The sequence below is a fragment of the Urtica dioica genome, chromosome 9 (assembly GCF_054948205.1).
Source record: "Urtica dioica subsp. dioica isolate 48M chromosome 9, U.dioica_male_clone48M_v1_H2, whole genome shotgun sequence".
Lineage (NCBI taxonomy): Eukaryota > Viridiplantae > Streptophyta > Magnoliopsida > Rosales > Urticaceae > Urtica > Urtica dioica.
The window spans coordinates 27,816,232-27,839,033 of record NC_142764.1 but is presented as its reverse complement, the minus strand read 5'-3'; the positions used below and the strand labels follow the sequence as shown (position 1 = coordinate 27,839,033).

Sequence of the window (22,802 nt, the reverse complement as noted above, 5' to 3'; positions counted from 1 at the left end):
AATAATATAAGGTATGATAAATTTTATTCCTTGTTTGCAGCTTATTCAGTGTTTCTTCCATCTTTCTTCGAAGTGTTTTTGTGCTGATGTTCTAGCTTTTATGGGAATCGAAAACGCTAATTGTAAAATAATTTTTTCTTTTCTTTTCTCGATCGACAGCATACTGGTATTCCATTAAAAGAATATTTACAAAATATTTCTTATATCTTCGATAAATATATGATTCTAATGATTTTGAATAACGGTTTTATCATTGGGGCCCTCTTCTTCTCTGATAATTATAGTTCAATTAGCTATAACGTGGAAAATATTAGATATTAAATTTGTGGGTCGAAGAGAATATTTCCCTGTATCGATTTCAACAAATTCTTTTTCGTTTGAAACAGGGATGGCAAAGTTTTCGGACTTGCCCGAAGGCGTGATGGCGAAAATCTGTTCACTCTTAGAAGCAAAGTCTGTGTTAAGGCTAAAGAGCGTCCAAAAATCATGGAATACTCTGGTCAACGCTCTGGTGAAGACTCCGAGCTTCGTGGCCGATCATCTCCACAACAGCCGGGCTAGCTCTTCCTCCTTCATCTTGACCACGTCATCGTCGGGTAATTATCCTAATCGCAAGAAAAAACAGAAGTTGCTAACTCTCCACCGCAACGGCGACGTGGAAATCGTCGATGACCCCCAAAAAGTCAACGCTTCCCTGGACAGAGACACGACGATGTTCGCTCACTGCGACGGCATGGTTTGCTCGGTGGAGGCGGTCGGGTCAACCGTCAAGCTGTGGAACCCGGCGACCGGAGAGCTCAGGCGTCTCTGGTGGCCGTGCTGCGGAGAGAATATCGGTGCCGGGTTCGGATACGACCCGGTTTCACACGCTTACAAACTCGTGGTGGTCTCTCGGCAGAAACCCCGGGATAGAATCGCAGCGACGGTGTGTACGATCGGAGAGGAATTGTGGAGACAAGTGGAGACACACGCGATCCAGGATCTCGACAGCTTCGATCCTCGCTCCAAGTCCGCCGTGTGCAGCGGAGGAGTCTGTTGGTGGATAGGGAGATTCAGCTTCGCCGAAACGCTCGTGTGCTTCGACATGAGCGCGGAGAGATTCGAGACGGTCTCGGCGCCGACCGACGAGGCGGATCAGCGGAGGGAATGGCCGCTGAGATTTGCGATGCTCAAAGAGCTCGGTGGATCGGGGAAACTAAGGCTGGCGCGGTGGATGGAATCGGTGGCGTTGTCTTGCGATACAAGGAACAAAGCTTCCTTGGTCGATGTTTGGGTGATTTCGAAGACGAACAAGACTTGGATCAAGCGCTTCACGTTCGGGAATGAGGTACAACACGGTACGGGAGGCTTGATCTTTCACGATGTTCTCGAGAACAAGAGCACGTATATTTGCAGCGGTGAAACAATCAGCATTGTTCGTCTTGTTCCTCATGTAGACTACAACTTTGTTGCACTACCTTGAACTATGATCTTGTCTTTGATCTCTAATATTTGCTATCCTCAATTAAAATTATAACATAACATATCGCCTGTTCTGTTAATATATGTCTGGCTATTTTCTCCTTTTGAAAAACATCATTCTCTACTGCAAATATATTGTTACGCTTAAGCTATAATCTCGTACCCAATGAATTTAATGTAATTTTTATTGGAAAAAATTTGAAGACCATTAAACGCAACAATATTAGTTGAGATAGCTGCTCGAAGCTCTTGCGATATACAGAGGCATGCTCGAAGCCAAAGCTCTCGGCATCACTAATTTGCAGGTTCAATCTGACTGCGAAACAGCCGTTCTTCTGTTCCATGACAATTTTCGGCGATACACGCCTCATATCAGCGGAATTCTCATCCTTTGAGCTTATTTTCGCTCCTGGTTTATGTAATGGATTAGCCCCCATAAATTTGCTAAAAAAAACGTTAATTTTCCGTTCTTATGCAGCCTGGTTAAACAGCATACCTCCATTAAACAAAGTCCTTGTGACAATCTTCTTCAAAAAAAAAAAATTACATTTATAATATTATTGAACACTTGGAAAGAACTCTAAAAAAGTGTTATCTAACGCAAAAATGGAACAATCAAAAGATCCAAAAGAATCTCTTTCACTATATCAATTTGCATTCATTTGCTTGACGCTTACAGTCATTTCCTGTGATCAGATGTGGGAGAATGCATCTGAATTCATCAATGTCAAAGCCATCAAATATCCAAAAAAATTATTTGAAATCAAAGGAAAGTTGGTTTCCAAACACCAGAACATTATCCAGCATCTTCGTGGAGTCTTTGTTGCTGCAACGAGCCTCAAGCAGAGGCAATTCTTGGTGAAATGGGACAACAATGTGTTGAAAAGCTTTCCGTGGACGTTTCCACCAAGCTGTCAAGAGGAATAACATTGAATTCAGCCACCAAGTAACATGAGAAGGAAAATAGTGAGCTAAACAATGAAGAAGAATCATGAGAAAAGAAAAGTGAGCCAAACAATAAAGTAATCGCTCAACAATGTTCAACTACGTAGACTATGCAACCTTCCATTGCATAATAAGGAAAACTAATCCGAGCAAATAATAAAAAATAAAAATAAAAATTGAGGAAATTAGTACTATATCTTTCATTTACTGTAAAAATTCGGCTCAATTCACAAGGAGAGACTATATGTTGGGAATTTAACACCTATTTCTAGATTTTTTTTGGATCAGTGACATTTCATTCAAAGTCAATAAGCTACTATCGAGCAAATTACAAAACGAAGATCCACAAAATAAAACTGAATAGACAAGCCGAATAGAGTTTTGACTACGAACCACCGACACATAAGCGCAGGATCATACCTTCGGGATTTTCCGAAGCTTTTCCAATCTCGAAAACGGAGATAAACTCCTACAAACTCTACAAACTCATGAGTGACAACAAGACCAAACACCCAAACAACAACAGATCGTCAAAGAATGGCATCCAATCTCCACAAAAAAGACCACCTACTCAGGTCTAATACTAGCAGATTAAGCAAAAAGTCGCTACGAGCACCAAAAGATCTAAAGCCGGCAAACAACTCAACATCTTCTTTTTGAGCAATATGCACCTGAAATTCATATAGAAGTTCGGTGGTATAGCGCACATCACTGAAAAAAAGACTGACTAGCATAAACAAAAACAAACTTAACTTTATCAAAATCTAAGCTTAAAAACCATATAAATATTAAAATGGAAAACCAAAACAGTAAGCCCTCTAGACCTCCCTCTTAACTCAAATCACTCTCCGACACAACCCATCACTCCAAAATCTACCAGACAAGCTTGGAAGCACCGATCAGAAAAGACACTAGAGATCTGGGATGAGACGGAGTGCGAACGACTGCGAAGAGCACTCGAAGAAGGTGAGAAAATACATGACGGTTTCATGGAGAGAACCGGCAAAGATTCACCAAAAAAGAGGCTACAAGTGTTTGGTGTACGAGTGGATTGCCGAGCTCGCTGAGTCCGTGGATTCGTACAGAAGAGTCGCCACGAATTCTCTCAAGGAAGTTCGTGTCGAGATCGGGACAAAGCTCTCTCAGTTCTTCGTGGACTACGTCATGCTCATCTCGGCTTCTCTCCAAAGGGGAAAGATATCTCTGAGAGCCTCGACGAGGTCGAGAGGATAATCAGAGCTCTGAGCGTGGCTGGGAATGGTAATTCGGTGGTGATTGGGAGATTCGTGGCTCTCGTTTCGTACGCTCACCGGACTATGACGGCTCTGAAGAAGGCTGATCAGGACAAGAGCGAGGAGGGTTTTGACTTCTTGTTGTTATCCTCGTCGTCGGGCGGGAAAGAGAATGATGACTTGTTTCATATAATTTTGTTGGAGATTCTGAGGCTTGAAGTGAGTTTATGTAGCCCGGATTTGCCGATGATGTTGCTGAGCGAAGTGTACGTTTCGATGGGGATTCATTTGGTGGACAATGTTTTCAAGGACAAGCTCAAGAAGATTGCGGTGAAGATAGACGGGATGAAGAGATGTTATTATTATTCTTCTTTGGGGAAGAAGGATTACATGACTAATTTTTACGAGCAGATTTTGTATTTGGGATTAAGGATGTGTGGAACAAGCTTGACTTGAAAGGCAAGGCACATGAATAAGGTTTTTTATAGTTTTTTTCTTGTGGATATATGATACTAGTTCTTGTTAGGGGGGTTTTTTTTTTTTTTGTGTGAATTGGATGACTCGAATGGAATGTGAATCATGGTCACGTTAAATTTTGATTTCTATTTTTTATGGTTTTGCTAGAGATATTTGTGACATGGATTTTGATACTTTCATGGAACTACATACAGATTTTGGCATCTTCTATCAAGGTTATTTTTTTAACTATTTCATTCAAGGTATTAATAGTTCCAAGTTTATGCTCTCTTAATTTCCACGACTCATCATAATGTAAGTTAGTTCCTACTTCGGGATCATTTGTGTTCCTTTAGTAATGCACATTAATTTTTGTTATTGTTTGATCATGTAACGTTGAGTTGACTATCTCGGAATATATATATAAAAAAAAAAAAAAAAAAAAAAAAAAAAAAAAACCCAATTAATCTTATGTTCCCCCCTTCAGTATTATAAAATTAAACAAAAAAAAGAAAAAAAAAACAAAACAATACAAACAAACAAAGAAAATCAAAACAAAAACGAGATTCGCAATCACATGAAAAAAATTCACGGTTCTGGTCTGGTGAGGCGACATCTATAAAGACAGCTATGATACTTTCAGATGCTGCACGTAGGTCATCTCTGTTTTGGAGGAAACAAAATGTTATTATCTGTTTATGTTGGGCATGAAACGGATATTTGGGCATCGTCTAGTACTGAATTATTAATCAAAAAAGAGAGACGAAAAAATTTCAATTTCTAAAGTACGTTATGTATTTGCTTTTGGGAGATCTTTGACGTTTGAGTTACAAGGGATATATATACGAGAAGAATGAAAGAATTCTATCGAAAAACCAATAACAGAACGATGCTTGATGATGATGATGCACGAACAAGATGTCAAAAAAAGTTTAAATACCAAAACTGAGTGTATTTATCTGGCTTAAGCTCATTTCCAAAATTTGAACAAAAAAAATCAAAAAGCTCAGTACAAATATGTAAAAAAGAAAAAGGTCTATTCGTCTTCCTGGCTGCGCAGCCTAGCAAGCTTATTAGTGACAACAACATCAAGCTGGGCAGCTCTTTCAACAATCTCCTTCCGCTTCTTTGTGGAAACGTTGTGTGCAATCTCAGCACAGTAAGTCCTGAACAACAGACATAAAACAAGTTAGGACGAGTATCCAAAGATCCAACAATTTTACATGAATGAAACTTTAAACAGCCTTCGAATTAACACCTGTTGTGCATCATCAAGACTTCAAGTTCTTTGGTGTTGTGAACAACAAACTTCTTGAACCCATTTGGCAGGTAATGACGGGTCTTCTTGTCAGTACCGTAACCAATGTTGGGCATAAGAACACATCCTTTGAACTTTCTTCGGACACGCGAATCAATACCCTTTGGCCTTCTCCAGCTTTCCTAATCATAACACAACACAGGGAATGTAAATCAGTACATATACAATCAAGTATAGAGATTAAAAAAAAAAAAGCAGTGGATTTGTAAATTACAATGTGAGAAAACAAATGTATGTGTACAAAGGGATTAAGTAACGGATTGGCTATAATCGTTAGAGCCATCAGTGTCGCAAGACCTTAATATGACTCATTATCTGCCCGTTAAAACGAAATGCTAAGACACTAAATGAGGTCTGCGCATCAGATACCATAGGCAAATAAAATAGAACAGTACTTAAATTGGTAATACAAGTTTGTAATCAGGGATAAAGTAACAGATTGGCTATATACGTTTGGCCATCAGTGTCGCAAGTCCTGAAAATGATTTCTATATGCCCGTAAAAACGAAATGCTCAGACATTAGAGTGGTCTGCGCATCAGATACCATAGGCAGTAAAAAAGCAAAAAAAATAACTAGAATTGTAACCTCAGTCGAAAGATGGTGAATATTGTTAATAATCACAGAGTATCAGCAATTTAGGTAATATTGCATCACAGGTTACAATTCAAGCCAAATTAGATCCACTTAACTAAATGGTCCCAAGTGAAATCAAATTAAAGTTAATTAGCAACGATGATCAGATGGTAGTGCATGTAAATGTTCATCATTCAACTGCAGAAGATAATGGGTAACAAATCGTCATATCATGTTGCATAAAGAAAACCAATTTAAAAAATCAAACAAGTTTATGAACAAAACCAAGAAGAGACCACTAACACCGGACATATTTAGGTGAACAGGCAACAAGATCAGATGGTAGTGCATGTAATTATCATCATTCAAATGCAGAAACGTTTGGGTTAATATATCATCATATCTTGTTGCCTATACAGACACTAAAAAAAGGAACAACTTGTTCATTTCCCACCTAGCTTCTCATTGAGACCACTTAAGCTTACAGAGTAATTCTAGCTACGCACTACTACAATGAACATTTACTAAAAAAAAATGTGTGAGAATCAGATTAAACTGTCTATCACCAACTCGCAATCATAGATCGCTAGTAAGACTGGGGCGACAATCAATATCATCACATCTAACACAGCTATAAATGACAGAGAGGTAAATTCAAAATGTGAAAATACAAGCAAAAACATGGCTCGGATCAGATAAGAGTGTCAATCACCACCTTGCAATTAAATATCGCAAATAAGACTGGGGCGACAAAAATAAATCATCATACCGTCGAGCCAGAAAGAAAAAAATCGATGACTTCGAAACAGCCGATACAGAGACAAGCACATTAACATTGATAATCGCAATAAAAAAAAAGTTGGTAATTTCAAAACTAGTATACCTTCACGCAAATCTTGCGGTCGCACTGAGGCCTCTTGAACGCCTTCACTCTCTTCTTCACGATCTTCTTGGTCAACAACGGAACGGCCATTTTGGCTTACCTTCTTCAGATGATAAGTAAAATGAGAGTTAAAACAACAACGAAAGCCAAAGTCGAAATATACATGTTACTGTTGTCAGAGAAAGAACAAAAATTCAAGATTCAGAAGCTTACGATGAACTAGGGTTTGATTCGCCGCCCAGGTTATCTTTCGAAGAAGATGGTTTGAAACTTTATAGGAGAGACTGGAATGAAATTAGGGTTTTAAGTGAGATAGACGGCTGTTTGGTAAAAGGTTTAGAATAACCTTATCTAGGATGATGTTAGCCTTCTCCGAGTTAAGGGTTGTTTTGTTTGGAGCATTTAGTTTTAATTTTTTTTCAAATATTTTGTATTAGTATAATATATACATATGTGTATATATATATGATATACAATATTGATATAATTCAAAAAAATATATTAGTGACTTACATGCGATAAACTGTGTTAATATATATTATTTTGCATTAGTGAATTTATATTTATCATGATTTAGATTATTGTCAACCCGAAAAAATAATAAAAAATAGGATATATGTATTCATGACAACCAAACATGGACAAACTAAGTAAAAAGGAGTGCCGCGTGCAAGATTAATGTCCATGGAGAATCATCCTAAATAAATTTACCGACCCTCGAGAGGGAAAGATGCAGGATGTTATTCTATGATTGATCTAGTTCAAGACTTCGACCTTAAAATTAGGTTCATCCATATCGTTGATCGAAAGAAACAACTGTGATTCATCCATACGGTGATTTAGATACTAATAAAATAAGTCTATGGGTAATTTCATGACAACAAGCACACAAATTACTAAACTCAAAAAGAGATCAGAAAACACTGGAACGTGTGAGAGGGCAATCAGATAATTCATAATTCCATATCATAGATCAGTTGGATCAAACATGATCGATGATCTAATCAGTGGTGGAGCTAACTTTTTTAATAGGAATATATATTTTAAAAAATAAGAATGACAACCGTAATTTAATTTTTAAAATGGGGCATGTAAAAAATATCACTGTCATATTTGATAAAAAAAAAATTATAAATTTCAAACAAAGTAGAAAAAAAATATATGTAAATGGAATATTACAAGTTTATAAGGACATATGGGCACCTCCTCTTGTGCCTCTACACTTTGGCTTGGTCCTAGATATGAAAAAAGTTTAAATATATATAAATATATATGATAAAATGTATTGCGTTTAATGAAATTGATTTGCATACCTATTTGCTCAACTATAATGATTAAATTGGGGGAATGATGATAAAATAATGGAATTTGCAAGTCCTTTTTTTCTCTACACCCCTCAGCTTTGGAGTTTAGTACAGCGTAGACTTGCAAATTTTAGTGTTCCAATAGTTCATTCAGTTATCTCCAATACACACACCTTGTCAAAAGAACAGGCATTTAGCGAGCTATAAATTGAACAAGATAACTCGTATGAGTTTGGAGCGTCGGGAACTACATCGACCCACTCCTCCCCCGCCAACTCAACGTGGGAGCTCTGCTTTGGCGTCGCTTGGAAATGGAGTTTCTCCTTTTGGTTTGTCAACTTCTTCAGGAAATCCATTGAAAATATCATGTTATAATCTTCCTCGAACTCGTTTGAGTGTCTGTGAAACTCGACACCGATATCTGCTTTGTTTGATTCGACGAACCCAAGTAGTAGTGGATTAAGGCCGGCATGCCTTTGACTTGCGCTCATTATCTGCTCACAGAAATTAAGCAAATTAAGGTCTGAGGAAAATACAAAAGTGTGGTTGATCAAGCAGTTTAACTCCAAAATAAGCGGTTCAATTGATGGCTTAATAATGGAAAGAATATGTTATGCAGTGGTTTATTGTATATTCTAGTGGCTCGGAATAAAAACCTGAGCTCGTCTATACTTTACAAGCAGATATGAGTACATATTGTTCAAGGTTACTGAGATACTTTACGAGAAGAATACTATAATTGATCGTGAAAGACTAACCTCGATATACTCAACGCCCTGTTGGCTAAGATTACCAAGAATATTTTCTGATGAAAGCAAGCGGAAAGTTCCTCCCGATCCAAGTGATGATTGGAGTATTTCCCATGGTGATTTCATCAGAATCTTGTGTTTTTTGGCCTCTTCCAGGGAATCGCTGACGACTGGGAGTTTCTCTTCCTCCAAAAATTGGACCTGCAAGAGATCAAAATAAATAAGTATAAATGGAAAAAGCATAAATGATCAGACTCAAAACAGTTATTTTATGTTTCACAATGACTTGTACCATAACGCAAGCAGTGTAGGTACATCGAAATACCACTGGTGATTTGATGCAAAGAGTCGAAATGAAATTAAAGAGCCCACGATTTTTTTTTCCGGGCATGTTTGAATGGTAAAAGATGTTTGTATTAATGTGAACCTTTTCAGCGTCGAACGAGAAGTAGTCATTCTCTAGGAAAAGATATCTCAATGGTTCAACCTCATGCGTTGAGCAAACTAAAATCAGAGGCGTGGATATCCGGTCTTCCATCTACAAGAAGGTAAAGATTTCATTACCCCACAAGAAAATAAAAACACAAACTAGAATTTTTTTTTTTTTTTGTTTATTCTCAGAAGAGTTGAGAATGATACTTTGAAAGGTAACCCTCAAAGGTTAATCGCAATTAATTTTAAGATTATATATTGTTACAGATTTGAATCATGGATGAAAAGTGATACCTTAGCGAATCTTTGATCATCCAAAAGTAATGTCTCGAGAATGGAAAACGGTGAGCTCTCGATGCTTTCCGAGCTGACAGGATCACTTTCCACTTCGGTGCTTCTGCTATTTAGTACTAAAACAATGGCTACTTTGCCTTCAGATACAAGATGGAGACCCTTTTCTCGCAACGAGAAATTCTCGCCAAAATTTTCTTCGGTGGAAGCGGATCTGAGGCAGCCATCTGATACGACCAACGTTTTAAGCTCTTCATTTTCTATAGCATTGACTAACTTTGTTCTGTTCCATCTGATCCATAAAGTTCAGACAAAAAAATGTCAAAATCTCAATTTGATCTGCACTGAGTTATACAAAGCGAAACACAAATCGACTTACAGCACAATGCTGAACCAACACATATATAGATAAGAGCACAATTTTTTTTCTTTGCTGTAATTTACTAACTAAGATCATTTGTCCCACATAAATCAATCCCAGACCGTTCCCCGGAAGCCTCCAGAAAATCTTATAAAAAATTCTAAAAATAAATGAGTAAAATACCTTACCAAACCAATCATACAATTTCTTATTAAAAATACTTTCTCAAACTAATCAACTTGAATCAATGCAATGCAAATTTATGTCTAGCAGAAAAAAGAAAAAACACACACACACACACACACTACAAGTGATTAGAATCCATGTTTACCTTTTGGAAGGTGTCTTGATGCTTTGCAATGCATATTGAAGCAATTCAGAATTTATTTCAGCGATCTGAGCAGCAAGTAAGTTGCGTTGTGCTTTCTCTCCAAATCTCAGCCCGTCAAAGACTTGTTTCTGCTCCATTGCACTTAGTTTCTTTTTGGCTGCAGAGAGACGCTTTTGGTTCTTTCTCCGCTCCTTCCACTCCTGAAAAGCACAAAGAAATTGGTTCTTCCATTTACCTATAAGATAATGATGTACATCTACATATATGACATGGGCTGAATAAAAGATGGAAACTTCACAACATTGGTAATTTCGACAAATTTAAACCAAGAAACCTAATCATAAAGATGCACAAAATGAAAACTCAGAGAAAACCATGATATTGAAAAATGCTCGTAGAAATCGACAGAGGTTGATAACTAGATGATTAATTAGAGAAGACCAAGAAAGTATGCCTCACAATCAGTCGCCTTTCCTTCTTGGACCTCTCGTCAAAGCGCAAATTCAGTTCAAGTAGTCCCTTTGGCGGTGTAATATGCATTTCTCTCTTCTCTGTATCAACAACTGGAACAATGGCTTTGACAAACGGTATCAAAACGCGGTGATCAGACACTTTTGAACCAGCTGGTTTTTTCTTTTTGGGGGCGTCCAGAAAATCTAGAGACGAGTCAAGCCTGACTTCTAGAAGATCGTTCCCTACACTATCGAAAACGTTGATCACACTACCTAAAGCTTCGCCGGTTTCCTGAAAGATTTACAGTTCACTGACTGAGCTTTGATTCAATTTAAACCACATTATAGCATCAAAATAAAGTGCAGAGGTAGCGAGAACATAGGATCGTCAAGGGACAACAAAAACTCTGTGAAATTTTTTAAAACACCAACATAAAGCAGACCTTAAGAAAAACTCTCATGCCAAGAAGATCACGAGTATAAAACTCTCCGTCCTCCAACTCGGGCCTTTCTTCCTCTCTTACAAGCATAGTCGAACCAACAAGTTTCTTCGCCTGTATGCATTCATGAAGCATGAGTACTTAACAAACGAATTTGGGTAAGGTTTAGGATCATGTGATAGTAAAATTAACACCACCAGAGAATTCAGAATCGGAATCAAGAAAACAAGAGGATGAAACAAGTACAATTGCTCTCTTGCCTGATCCACGGTGTCAATTCCTTTGAATTTGAGAATCCAACTCTTCTGACCATGGTGGCTTCTTCCCTCCTCGAGCTCAACTTCTTGAATCACATCCTTACCCAAAACTTGTTGTTTTAACCACCTTTTCCCGGGCTAACACAGAAACGACAATCGACAAGTCAATTTTTCATGTTACCCTGAGAGCTAAGTTTGACACTTAACAACATATGTTTACCTTACAAAAACGCAATTCGGGAAAGTCGGTGCTAGGCTTCACCCGAGCTTCCCCTTGAAGCCCGTGAGCATTGCTTATGTACCCAACTTCAACAAAACCCGGCTCGGTGTTAATGGTTTCTACAATCTCTTCTGCACCTGAAGCTGCCAAATTCACAAATTATACCCATAATTTTACTGCCTATTCTTCTTTTTTTTTCTTTTTTTTTTTGGTATACAGACGAATATTCAAAGTTCAAAAAACTAACCACTACATCACTTGGCTCATACAGTAATTTGTGCATGATTTGATAGTTTCTAACATGAACACTAACAAACTGTCTCGTTCCATACACAAAATCTTATTTATTTCGATGACCGAACGAACCTTGTCGATTTTCAAGCTCATTATTCAAACTTAATTTACACTACATCTCAGAAACTATACATTTATCTACACAAACCAACTATAATCTTGACAACAGAAAAAAAAAAAACAAAACAAAACAAAAACAAAAACAAAAAACAAAACAAAACAAAAACAATGAAAAGGAAAAGGAAATTACCAGTGCTACGCGATGGAGAAAGATTTCGAAAGCGAGGGAAAGGCAAGCGAAGACGTGGTGACGAAGAGTACGAAAGCGAAACGGGATTCCCGAGTCGGCTTCGACATGGAATCGCTAGTCCATGAGAGCTCGGTACACCGGTGGGTACCGGAAAAAACGAGTTTGAGAAACACAAAAGCAAATCTCTTTGCATTTCTTTACTTCTCTGTTCTTGGTTTTGCAGAGTTCACATAACAGTGCTGGTGTGATATTTCATCATCGTCTTCATGGATATACTTGGAAAAATGAAAGAATTCAAAATGAAAATGACTTGAAATCCACAAACGAGCTTACAACGAGTGTAAACGACATGTATGAAAAATAAAAACGACAGTTCATGAGAACGACAGTCTATGAAAAACGACGAGGGGTGGAATTGTGGATACCTTTTTTTTTTTTTTTAATACAGGTCTATCTCATTCGAAGTTTATTGTAGCAATTTTTATTTGATCGGAGAAGTTTATTGTAGCATCGAAGTCACTTTGTAGCATTATAACCATGATTTGATTTACTGTTTATTGCTATCGCATGGGGCTCGTATTTTATGGATATACCATTTTTCTCGAAGGTTTACCGCGGGTATTTCGAGAGAAAAATGGTAACTCGTACTGAAGGGTAAACCGATCCCATAAAGATATACCATAAAATACCGAATTTATCGAGTGGTATCCAGTGATGAATAAATAAGTAAAAAACTTGTTTTCATACATATACACATATTATAAACTTCAACATCAACGTAGTCATGAAAACATATATCATCCAACATATATCATCCATTACATGAAGTGCATGAGCATAACGTTATATAAATATAAACCAAATAAATGTAAATGAAAGTAAGTAAATAGTATATTTAAAATTAAAGCATCACTTACCGTCGGTATCACATCCCGAATCAGAATATGTAGTGTGAGATGACTCTGGAGGGGGTAAGACCTCTTCGTTCAAGACATCAATAGGATCAATTTCAGAATTTAGAGCGGCACTTGATACTGTAGGATCTGGCATGTTGTTTTCGTCGTCTAATTGTACCGGATCAATCCACTTAAACAGTTCCTCGTCTCTTTCATTGTTACAACCCGACCGATTAAAAGCTTTCTCGATGATATCCAAATGATCCATCTATTCGATCGAGTTGTCGATTTTCCTTGTCAATACTTTGATTTGTAATTTCATGTTGTATGAGACTTAGACAAGTTTCTCGAGTCTCTTGTACGCTATACGGTTCCTCTGTTAAGTGTGGATAAGTGTGAATGTACTCCAATTCTTCTAGCATGCAAACAACGATGCAGTTTGTGACAAGATTCAGATGGCTAACTTCTGCAATATCGTGGCTGAGTTTTCGTAAATCTCTCACCACTCCGCTGAAATCATATGACATATATGAAATAATGATAATTATAATCCAATATCATTATAAAAGTTGAATACTTACTTGCACACAATGCCTCCCTTGCTGACATTGCACTACTTTGTGAAAAGTCACATTTAGCATCTCGAAATATGATCAACTATAATATAGTACCATGAAATTAGTCGCATTTGAATAATTCTTTCATGTTTGCAATATTAAATTAAAAAAAATTAGGAGTACCTCTTTTCCCAATATGGACACTTCTAAGTCGGGATGCAACATATCAAACACTTTTGTGACAACCGCTATATGTGTGTTATCCTTAAAAATCTCATAATTATATTGAAGTATCGGGTTAGGGAAGAAAGATGTAATTTGAGTAAGTGTTAATATTTGAATTGATAAGTAGAAAAATACTTATGAAAACAAAATAGTTACCTGTTATATGTAACGGATGACATATTTGGTTATTTAATCTATTATTTATGACGTCAACCACACATTTGGTTATTTCATCTATTCTCTATGATGTCGATCGTTCATTTTTTCTCGTTGAGTGCTTCTAATTTCTTCTTCGTTTCGTGAAACACGTAATATAATAATCTCATCATTGGATGCACTTCTGTGTCCACCAATGAAGAGTCGTATCCACGAGCTCAAAATAGGAAGATTTCATTGCGTTTGTTTGGTTTTTTTTTTCCATTTTCTTTTTGTTTGTGTTCCTTTGTTTTAACTTTTAAGCGACCTTGATTGTGTATCAGGATACAGCTGCCTAGTGAGCCAAAATCAATTGAAGCAAAGAAAAGACCACGTGAGCCTTACGTGTGTTATTGGCCCAAAAAGAATAATATGTACATTTATTCAATTTATGATTAAACAAATATCCATAAATACAATCCTATAGTAATTATATACGCATAACATTATTATTGAATATTATTTTTAGTAAAATCAAAATTTCGACATTGATATCAATATTTTAATCCTTAAATTAGATTAATGTTTATTTTTAGTATTATATTCTTATTTATAAATACGAGGCGTTATTAACCAAAATATAAAAGAAAGCAACGGAAACGAACGTAAAAAAATCACCTTTTGATCCATATATTTTTGTCAGTTTTTCTAATATAATAATAAATAACAAGTTAAAAAATATATCACAAAAATCAAACTCAAATAATTGTAGTGTTTTTTTTTTCATTGTTATAAGAGGTATTAACTATTAAGGGCGTGCGCAATCTTGTGTTGTCTTGTCTGTTCTCGAAGCTATTTGGACAAATTGAGACTTAACTAGATTACACCACGTAAGAAAATAAACCAAATCTAAAGTTGTCGCAATTTAGTACACGTTAATTATTTATCGTCGGCATATTTTAAAACTTATATATGATGGTGCTAGTTTTTGGTTTTCGGATGTTTCTCAGTTTGAATTTGTACCTATAATAGATCTTCGTGTGACCGTGTCGTGTTGATTTGTTTTGTACAGCGTTGAGAATAGACTAAACAAGTAAGTTTCTCATAGCTTCAATTGTCGATTATCGTTCTTAAGCTATTAATATATAATCACTATAATCTAGATTATTGTTTACATGCTATTAAACAATATTAGATACATATATATTTACCGCATTTTTTTTTATCGAAATATATTTACCGCATTTAGCATGTCGGCTTGAATTTGCAATCACGTTGGGGCTTGGCTTCGAAGCCACGTGGCAATTGATATTTCAGTATAAGGCCCTGCCCGGTGAAGATTAATTTTTTTTTTAATAAATTACTATTTTGTCTTCATATTTTTCATGTGAAAATATGATCTGCATTGGACTAGTTGTACTTGTGTGTCTGTTTAGGATTGAGTTTGAGCTTTCATGTGATTCGCCGCACGCCATTATATAAGCGTCATCTTCTGAACTCATTCTCACATTTTATTTGGATGTTGATGTATTAGTCTTTATCTTCTTATCACCTCAACTTTTTATAGAAACATATCTCGTCACTCCATTTCCTAGTTCCAACAATATATATATATATATATATATATATATATATGTGTGTGTGTGTGTGTGTGTGTTTGTGTGTGTGTGATTTTCAGCCGCTTTAACATTGTGAAGTGAGTGACTTAAAAATGCAAAAAAGTAGAAATATTACTTTACTAAACTGCAATGGATATGAATGATACTTTCGTATAATTTTTTATATTGTGCAGTAGATTAGAAGATTATTTTAATTATTTATACAATAATACGACAGTTTATGTGTCATATATATATATAACACAATACATAACACACATGGTATTCACGAGTGAAATTACCCAAATACATATTTGAAAAGTTAAATAGGCTTTTTTGTTGTTAGTTTATCATCCACGTGTATATGTAGTTTAATATGCTTTTTTTTAATATATATATAAAAAATGCTTTGTTTGCAAAGTTTATTTTCAAGGTGTAAACATGTGTCACTTTAACATTAGTTCTTGAACTCAAGTTAATTATAAATCTTGTATCAGTAAAGTAATAAATTTAGAAGTGACATTATTGACCAAAATTATATGATATAATAGCAGTGCAAAACATAAGTGATACTATTGATCAGAATATATAATTTAAGATAAATTTTAAGAGGACATATATCTCTGCAATCCAAGGGCTCAAACCCAAAATATCTCCGGCGAAGTATGTGTGAGATTACTACTAGACCAAACTAACTACTACTTTTTTTTTACAAGCAGTATGCTCCGCGGGTTGCTGCGTGATAATTAATATATTTTAGTCTGGATGAATAAATATATAGAGATATGTCCATAAATATTTAGATTTGAAAAAAAATATATTTAAATTTTTTTTGAAGATATTTTTATTTTTCTTATAAAAAAGAAAAAAATGTACGAATGAACACTATTTGTGTTTAATGCTCAATATCTTTTTTTTTCTTAAAAAAAATTGTTCATTAAACAGTGTTTTATGAGTAGAAAGAGTTTATCTACTTTATATACACACACACACATATATATATATATATATATATATATAATAAGCAGTATGTCCCTCGCGTTACTGCGAAATAATTAATATATTTTAGTCTGAAGGAAAAAATATATAGAGACATATCTAGAAATATTTAAGTTTGAAAAAATGTATTTTAAGTTTATTTGATATATTTTTATTTTCTGATAAAAGAAATCGATACGAATAAACACTATTAATATTTAAGGAACAAATTTTTTTTTTCGTATTGAAAAAAAAAAACATTGTTCATTGAACAGTGTGTTGGGAGTATAAAAAACTCCTATTATATATATAAAATATAATTTTAAGTTGGACGCCAACAAAATCTGTTCAATAGATTAATTAATAAAAGCCTCCTTTTTTCTCTTATCTATTATACTCTTTTTAACAAATAGTCTAAAGTCTAAACCCACATATTTCCGCATCATTGCTCATATGGACTTGCACATGTGTATGAGTGTATCTTTGGCACACGTGTAGGTGACAATTTGGATAATGATAATAATAATAATAAATAAGTACTTTGGAACTATCCTTATCCATGGCTGCCTATTAGTTCACAAATTCAAAAAATTGAATGTGCAACATGTGACACAATGTGTGAAGTGTGTTGTTTTTGTATGTTTCAATAATGCGACTAGATATTTAGATTTTATATTTGAATGATTGTTGATATATTCCCTAAAAACACGCGATCATTTGATTTTGAGTATATAATATTTAGATGGAGAAACATGTGCCCAAAGCCTATAATTGAATGCATACTTTTGACTCCTAATGAAATAAAATATCACTTTTGATTGACTTGAAAAATATCATCCCCCAAACTCTTGTACCCCTAATAAAATGCCCCATTATTGTTTAATTTATAAATGTTTACTATTAATTTCGACACTGTTTCAGATGATATCATCTCCTCCACTTTGTTAATATTATGTCTATATGTATCCACGTGCACTTACAACTTCTGAAATGATCAAAATACCCATAAATTAACATTTTTTTTTTATGTTCACACACCCTTTGTGGTGAAACTAAAGCATCACTAGAAGTAGTGCGACGCAAAAAAACTGTAAAAATCGTAAATCGGACCGGACCGATGATTTTTAGACCGTCGGTCCGGTTTAAAACGGTTTTTTTGCGGTCCGGTCCGGTTTACTCAATGCAAACGGTTCGGTCCGTTTTTTTTTTTTTTTAAAAACCGTTAAACCGGACCGGACCGGTTTATTTATAAAAAAAATAAAAATAAATTAATGTTCAATTAGCCAAATTAGGCATTTGTGCATGTATTTAACTCTCATACATGACTATATGTTTGTGTTTTGGTGGAAAATTAATGGTTTTTTTTAAAAAAATTATGTAAAACGGTTGAAAACGGTCCAACGATCCAAAACGGTCCGGTCCGGTCCAGTCTAAACGGTTAAAAACGGTCCAAACGGTTCAAAACGGTCCGGTCCGGTCTATACGATTTAAAACGGTCCGGTCCAGTCCGGTTTTTACAGTTTTTTGGTCCGGTCCGGTTTGGGTTTTTTTGAACCGTTTTGAACGGTCCGGTCCGGTTTTTTGGCCGGTTTTGGACCGGACCGGACCGTGCACAGGCCTAACTAGAAGATGTCTACGACGATTCTCCAGCAGCTTCTGGGAGGAACCGGTTTCATGCTATGGCGGGATTAGAGCAGAAAAAAATAAATAAAATAAATAAAAATAGTGGATCCACATCTTTGAATACATCTCTATACGCCTCCATGAAAACTATATGATTTCTCAACATTTTTTTTTTTTTTTTTTGGGTACAGAAGTTGGGATTTGATTTGATTGATTTTTTGTTGGGATTTATTGACCCACCATCTTCATACCGATTTTTTTTTTCTCAATTTCTTGTAAGAAATCCAAGTTTTAACTTTTAAGTTTCTAACTACAACATTTTTAGTTTAATGCTTTCATATGTGAAAATGAATTTATGGCTACATTAGGTTGATTTTGGTTTAGTTAAAAACCGGGGTTCGAATAAATTGTGGATTTCAATTTCTTTTCATGATAGAGGAATGCCAGTTTCGAAGTTTGAAGTTTGAACAAAGTAGAATTGTGGAATTAAGAGTATTTTGATCATTTCATTTCATATGTTTTAGAAGTCGCGTGAAAATCACGCGGGTAAAAATCATACGAAATGCAGAAAGTAGGCGAAATGATATCACGTCAAATATATCAATTTTTATAGTAAACGTTTAGCAAAGTTTGAATGACCATGAAACATTTGTGTTAGATGTTGAGGATTTTATATACGTCAGAACATCTCTAATATTATAATAATACTGAAATTGTGTGATTTTTACAAATATAGTATAATTTTACACCAAATTTAATTCTCCTCCAATAGTATTACACTATATTTTATATAAAATATAATATTCTAAGAATATATGTTTAGCTTGATTAATTTAATTCAATTATCTACTAACTAGATGTCTAATATATATATATATACATACACACTTAACTATTACGATATGAATTGCTCTTAGATTATAATTATAATATTTGAATATTTGGTAAATTTTTTACACTAAATGAATATTGTCATGCCAAGTTATCATTAAAGCTGCTCAATTCAATTTAGTAAATTTTAGAGTTCTCTACGAAGATGGTTTAGCAAGTAATCTTATATTTATTTATTTATTAAATTATTTATATTAGAGACAAGTTGTCCATTACCTGGCGGATTGGATAAGTTTGCCTCAAGACTCCACTTGTATTGAACATGTGCGATGTGCCCATAATTAATTGGTTTCGACGATTAATAAATTCAAACAACCATCGAATGGGGCACAAAATAGGAATATATCAATAGTAATACGGTACTTTATCATTTTTGAACGTTTCATGAACAAAAAAAAGGAAGTAAAATCTTATGGTAACTTTTTTTTTTTTTTTTTATAATTTGTTACGTAATATTAACATAAACATAATTACCAAGTAAATATATTAATCCTATAAATTGTCCTTGTCTAATATATATATATATATATATATATATATATATATATATATATAGAGAGAGAGAGAGAGAGAGAGAGAGAGAGAGAATGTGAGGCGGCTTATGTATGTGGTATTTAATAAATTTTTTTTATTAATGGTATTTAATAAATTTCAACACTAAATTTTACGAGATTCGCACAATCAACTACTAAATGTTCTTTAAAGTGGAATGCAAACTCTCTAGAAACCCACGTCTCTCTCTCTCTTTCTTATAAACCAGGGTTTCAAAACCCAGTTCCCTTCTCAGCCACCACTCCCCCCAAGCGTCGGCCGTCCGACAACGGTGGCAATGCTGAGTCTTGGGGGGAGGCCTTTTCTTCTTTTATCCAGAAGCTTTTGCTTTCTTTTTTCTTTTTTCCTTTTGGTTTTTTCATCCAGATCTGCTTTGCTGCGGGCGGGGTTCTCCGGCGGTCCTCCTCAACGCCGAACCGTGCCTCTGGAGTCCGGCACTTCTCTTTGGATGACGGTTCTTGGTGCTGTTGGTGGGTCTTTTTTGGAGGCGCAGTGGATCTCGATCTCGTCTCACCCACGGGCGATTTTGGGTGTTCCCTCAGATCCGGCCTCCCCCGATCCCTCACTCCTCACCGACGATGCTCCAAGCCTCCGTTGCCCCTCGATGAAGCGCACCGACGAAATCCAACCTCTCTCTTGGCTCCGGTCCTCACTGGGTTTTTTCTTTTCAGATCGGTGTCCCCCCACCGATCTCGATTCAACCTCTCTATCCGGTGAGATCTTCGTCAGCCTGGATGAGCGCTACTCCTATCCTCCAGCTCCCGACTTCGGACAACCGGTTCTGTTGGAGCTTAAGAGTGGTACAAGGATTTTTGTTTGTGCGAAGCTGGTGTGCGAATTTGGATTTTTTAGTTTAGTTTCGTTTTTTCAGTTGTCTATTAAGTCTTTTAGATTTTGCATTTTGGTTGTTTTAAGTTTTTTTGGTGACGGATTAGCTATCCTCCCCGGACTGAAATTTTTATGTTTTTGTTGTGTCTTTGTTGTTTTGGCTTACTGTGGAGGTGGAATAGCTGCCCTCCTCGGTATGGATTTCCTGTTAGAATTTTCTCTATGCAGGTTGAATAATCTTTTTCTACTTGGTCGCTGGATCAAGGTTGATTGGATTTCTCCATTATCCGTTATGGATATTTTGAAAGAGCCATATGTGGGCTCGATTTCTTCTGTGCTCGGTTTTCTTCCTCTTGTTGGAAGCATGCACAAGATTGGACGTTCATCTGATTTTAGTGTTAGATTCACTTCGATTTAGATCGATAGTGTTCCTTGTATTAAGATGTTCTTCTCTTGTATTTGTGGGTTTTTTACCCCTTTCTAATGGAAATCCCTTTTATCAAAAAAAAAAAAACTACTAAATGTTCTTTAAATACCGAAAGAAAACATAAATATAAAAATGCGATTATTATATGGCACGCGTTGTGCATTTATTGTGCCTTCTATATATGTTTAGTTTTTGTTTCCCTTGTATTATTTATGCATAGGACGTGTTTATATATATATATATATATATATATATATATAGTCTGATAATAACGAAATGTCAATTTGTTTCGGATGAAAATAAATTTAGTATATATGATATTTGATTGAGAGAAAAGAATATCCCAATTTAAGTTCGACCTTTCGGATAATTAAAGACCAGTACTTTACCATTTATTCATGGAATATGGTTGACCTCGTACTCGTTCGAGACATGGTTCCTTCTAAAAATGAACAAGAGACTTAAAAAATTGTTGATAAGATTATAGAGAAAAGATTTTCGGCACGATTCACGATCTGAAACGATCCACTCACGGATTGACACGTGGCACTGAACATCCACGTGTCAATCCGTGAGTGGATCGTTTCAAACTCGTGAATCGTGCCGAATAGCTTTACTCAAGATTATATGACGTTATTTTCTTGAGCCAATAAAATATTAATTAATCGACGACGGTAGAAAAGGCGCGACGAACCCTGCACTATTCTATCTGGAGCTGGCAAAGGGGATCGGAGTGTCCATGTTGAAAGATATCGTGAAAACACTGATAGGAAGGTCGTTTGAAGGTTGCTTGGAGTTGTTTCGGTTTTATTTTACTTTAGTTAATTTGATGCATTTTTAGTTGTAGTGCCTGTATTTCAATTTTCAAGTTTTAAGTCTTCAGTGATTACCTTTGGAAGTCTTGGGAGTCTAATGGCTTAACCCACGAGTTTGTGTCGTTGGGCAAATCAAGTTCATTGTGCAGGGTTTTGTAGTGTTGGGGACACTATAAAACTTGTGCGGGAGTTGATCTTAGCGGAGGCTTTAATGGAATGATATCGTCTTCCTTATTCTCAGGGGCGAGGATGGATATTTAAATAAAAAAATAAAAAATTAAGCCACAAAAATTTGAAGATTTGCTAAATAAACAACTTTTTTTTGTAAATTTTAAGTAAATAACCATTATGATGATATGGTATTGTTTGAACGTTTATAACATTCCATTTATGTCATTGGAGTCCGATGATTATTTACAATTATTAACGAATATTTGCAACTATTAATATTTTTTTGGCTTTGTTAATAAAATATCATGACTATATACTTAAAATTGATCAAAGATTGACTATATGAAAATTTTAAATTTTAATATGGATATATATCTAGAGAAGCTCATAAAATATCATCCAATTCTATAGCAATTCACCAAGTTTCAAATAATTTCTTAGTGTTTATAAATTAGTAGAAATAACACGCAACATTATCTTCTTTGGTTTACTCTCTTCTTTAGTTGAAGTGATATTTTCTGTAAATCTCACAAAAAATCTATTATAAATCAAAACTAACTATATCAATACACAATAACTTAAGTCATTCTACTATTTAAAAAAAAATATATTGGAACACAATCATCAAAGTCACTATAAGAGGTAAGAGCAGTTGGGGCGGGTTGGCCTCGTTAGTTTGGTAGAGGAGAGCTCGTGGCTACCCGAAGTGGATAGATGCACTCGGTAGATTGAGATCGGTCGTTTATCTTGTATGTCGGAGTTTTTTTTTTTTTTTGAGGGAAAGCAACTTCATTAAAACGCAGACTGAATGTCTGAAGTTACAAAATCAACCAACCACGCAGGGCAAACATCAAT

The 22,802-nt window shown here is 35.3% G+C and overlaps 3 protein-coding genes and 4 non-coding genes across 8 annotated transcripts; 1 reads left to right on the top strand and 6 right to left on the bottom strand.

The window, feature by feature from the left end:
- Positions 1 to 75: 75 nt before the first annotated feature.
- On the top strand, positions 76 to 1,511 carry LOC149386470 (putative F-box protein At1g33530). Its single transcript, XM_089627013.1, has one exon. The coding sequence runs from the start codon at positions 389 to 391 to the stop codon at positions 1,460 to 1,462; it is 1,074 nt and encodes a 357-aa protein (XP_089483139.1). The 5' UTR covers positions 76 to 388; the 3' UTR covers positions 1,463 to 1,511.
- A 3,486-nt stretch (positions 1,512 to 4,997) lies between these two features.
- Positions 4,998 to 7,188, bottom strand: LOC149386465 (large ribosomal subunit protein eL32z). The gene is made up of 4 exons (XM_089627144.1): positions 7,084 to 7,188; positions 6,871 to 6,973; positions 5,353 to 5,534; positions 4,998 to 5,260 (listed from the first exon to the last, which is right to left on the bottom strand). The coding sequence occupies exons 2-4, from the start codon at positions 6,958 to 6,960 to the stop codon at positions 5,131 to 5,133; spliced, it is 402 nt and encodes a 133-aa protein (XP_089483270.1). The 5' UTR covers positions 6,961 to 6,973; positions 7,084 to 7,188; the 3' UTR covers positions 4,998 to 5,130.
- LOC149386469 (small nucleolar RNA Z196/R39/R59 family) lies at positions 5,994 to 6,076 on the bottom strand. The gene has a single exon (XR_016301543.1). It is a non-coding gene; the product is annotated as a small nucleolar RNA Z196/R39/R59 family (small nucleolar RNA).
- Positions 6,317 to 6,395, bottom strand: LOC149386468 (small nucleolar RNA Z195/SNORD33/SNORD32 family). The gene has a single exon (XR_016301542.1). It is a non-coding gene; the product is annotated as a small nucleolar RNA Z195/SNORD33/SNORD32 family (small nucleolar RNA).
- Positions 6,530 to 6,611, bottom strand: LOC149386467 (small nucleolar RNA U31b). The gene has a single exon (XR_016301545.1). It is a non-coding gene; the product is annotated as a small nucleolar RNA U31b (small nucleolar RNA).
- Positions 6,676 to 6,757, bottom strand: LOC149386466 (small nucleolar RNA U31b). Its single transcript, XR_016301544.1, has one exon. It is a non-coding gene; the product is annotated as a small nucleolar RNA U31b (small nucleolar RNA).
- Positions 7,189 to 8,172: 984 nt separating the features above from the next.
- Positions 8,173 to 12,517, bottom strand: LOC149386464 (16S rRNA processing protein RimM family). Of its 2 annotated transcripts, none has more exons than XM_089627356.1 (10): positions 12,252 to 12,517; positions 11,708 to 11,850; positions 11,491 to 11,625; positions 11,234 to 11,344; positions 10,798 to 11,082; positions 10,339 to 10,538; positions 9,650 to 9,938; positions 9,351 to 9,461; positions 8,933 to 9,124; positions 8,173 to 8,668 (listed from the first exon to the last, which is right to left on the bottom strand). In XM_089627356.1, exons 1-10 carry the CDS (start codon positions 12,442 to 12,444, stop codon positions 8,321 to 8,323), a joined length of 2,007 nt encoding a protein of 668 aa, XP_089483482.1. In that variant the 5' UTR covers positions 12,445 to 12,517; the 3' UTR covers positions 8,173 to 8,320. The 2 variants fall into 2 exon arrangements, with proteins under 2 accessions (XP_089483482.1, XP_089483483.1); XM_089627357.1 differs by having other exon boundaries at positions 11,708 to 11,844.
- Positions 12,518 to 22,802: the final 10,285 nt, after the last annotated feature.

What these genes read in the sequence shown, in the direction of transcription:
- LOC149386470 (XM_089627013.1), top strand. Translation starts at nt 389, where the DNA reads ATGGCAAAGTTTTCGGACTTGCCCGAAGGCGTGATGGCGAAAATCTGT.
- LOC149386465 (XM_089627144.1), bottom strand. Translation starts at nt 6,960, where the DNA reads ATGGCCGTTCCGTTGTTGACCAAGAAGATCGTGAAGAAGAGAGTGAAG. An exon ending in ACCGCAAGATTTGCGTGAAG is followed by an intron (nt 5,535 to 6,870) that starts GTATACTAGTTT and finishes TGTTATGATTAG; the next exon opens with GAAAGCTGGAGAAGGCCAAA. An exon ending in GTCTTGATGATGCACAACAG is followed by an intron (nt 5,261 to 5,352) that starts GTGTTAATTCGA and finishes TCTGTTGTTCAG; the next exon opens with GACTTACTGTGCTGAGATTG.
- LOC149386464 (XM_089627356.1), bottom strand. Translation starts at nt 12,444, where the DNA reads ATGCAAAGAGATTTGCTTTTGTGTTTCTCAAACTCGTTTTTTCCGGTA. An exon ending in TTCTCCATCGCGTAGCACTG is followed by an intron (nt 11,851 to 12,251) that starts GTAATTTCCTTT and finishes TGAATTTGGCAG; the next exon opens with CTTCAGGTGCAGAAGAGATT. An exon ending in GAATTGACACCGTGGATCAG is followed by an intron (nt 11,345 to 11,490) that starts GCAAGAGAGCAA and finishes GAATGCATACAG; the next exon opens with GCGAAGAAACTTGTTGGTTC.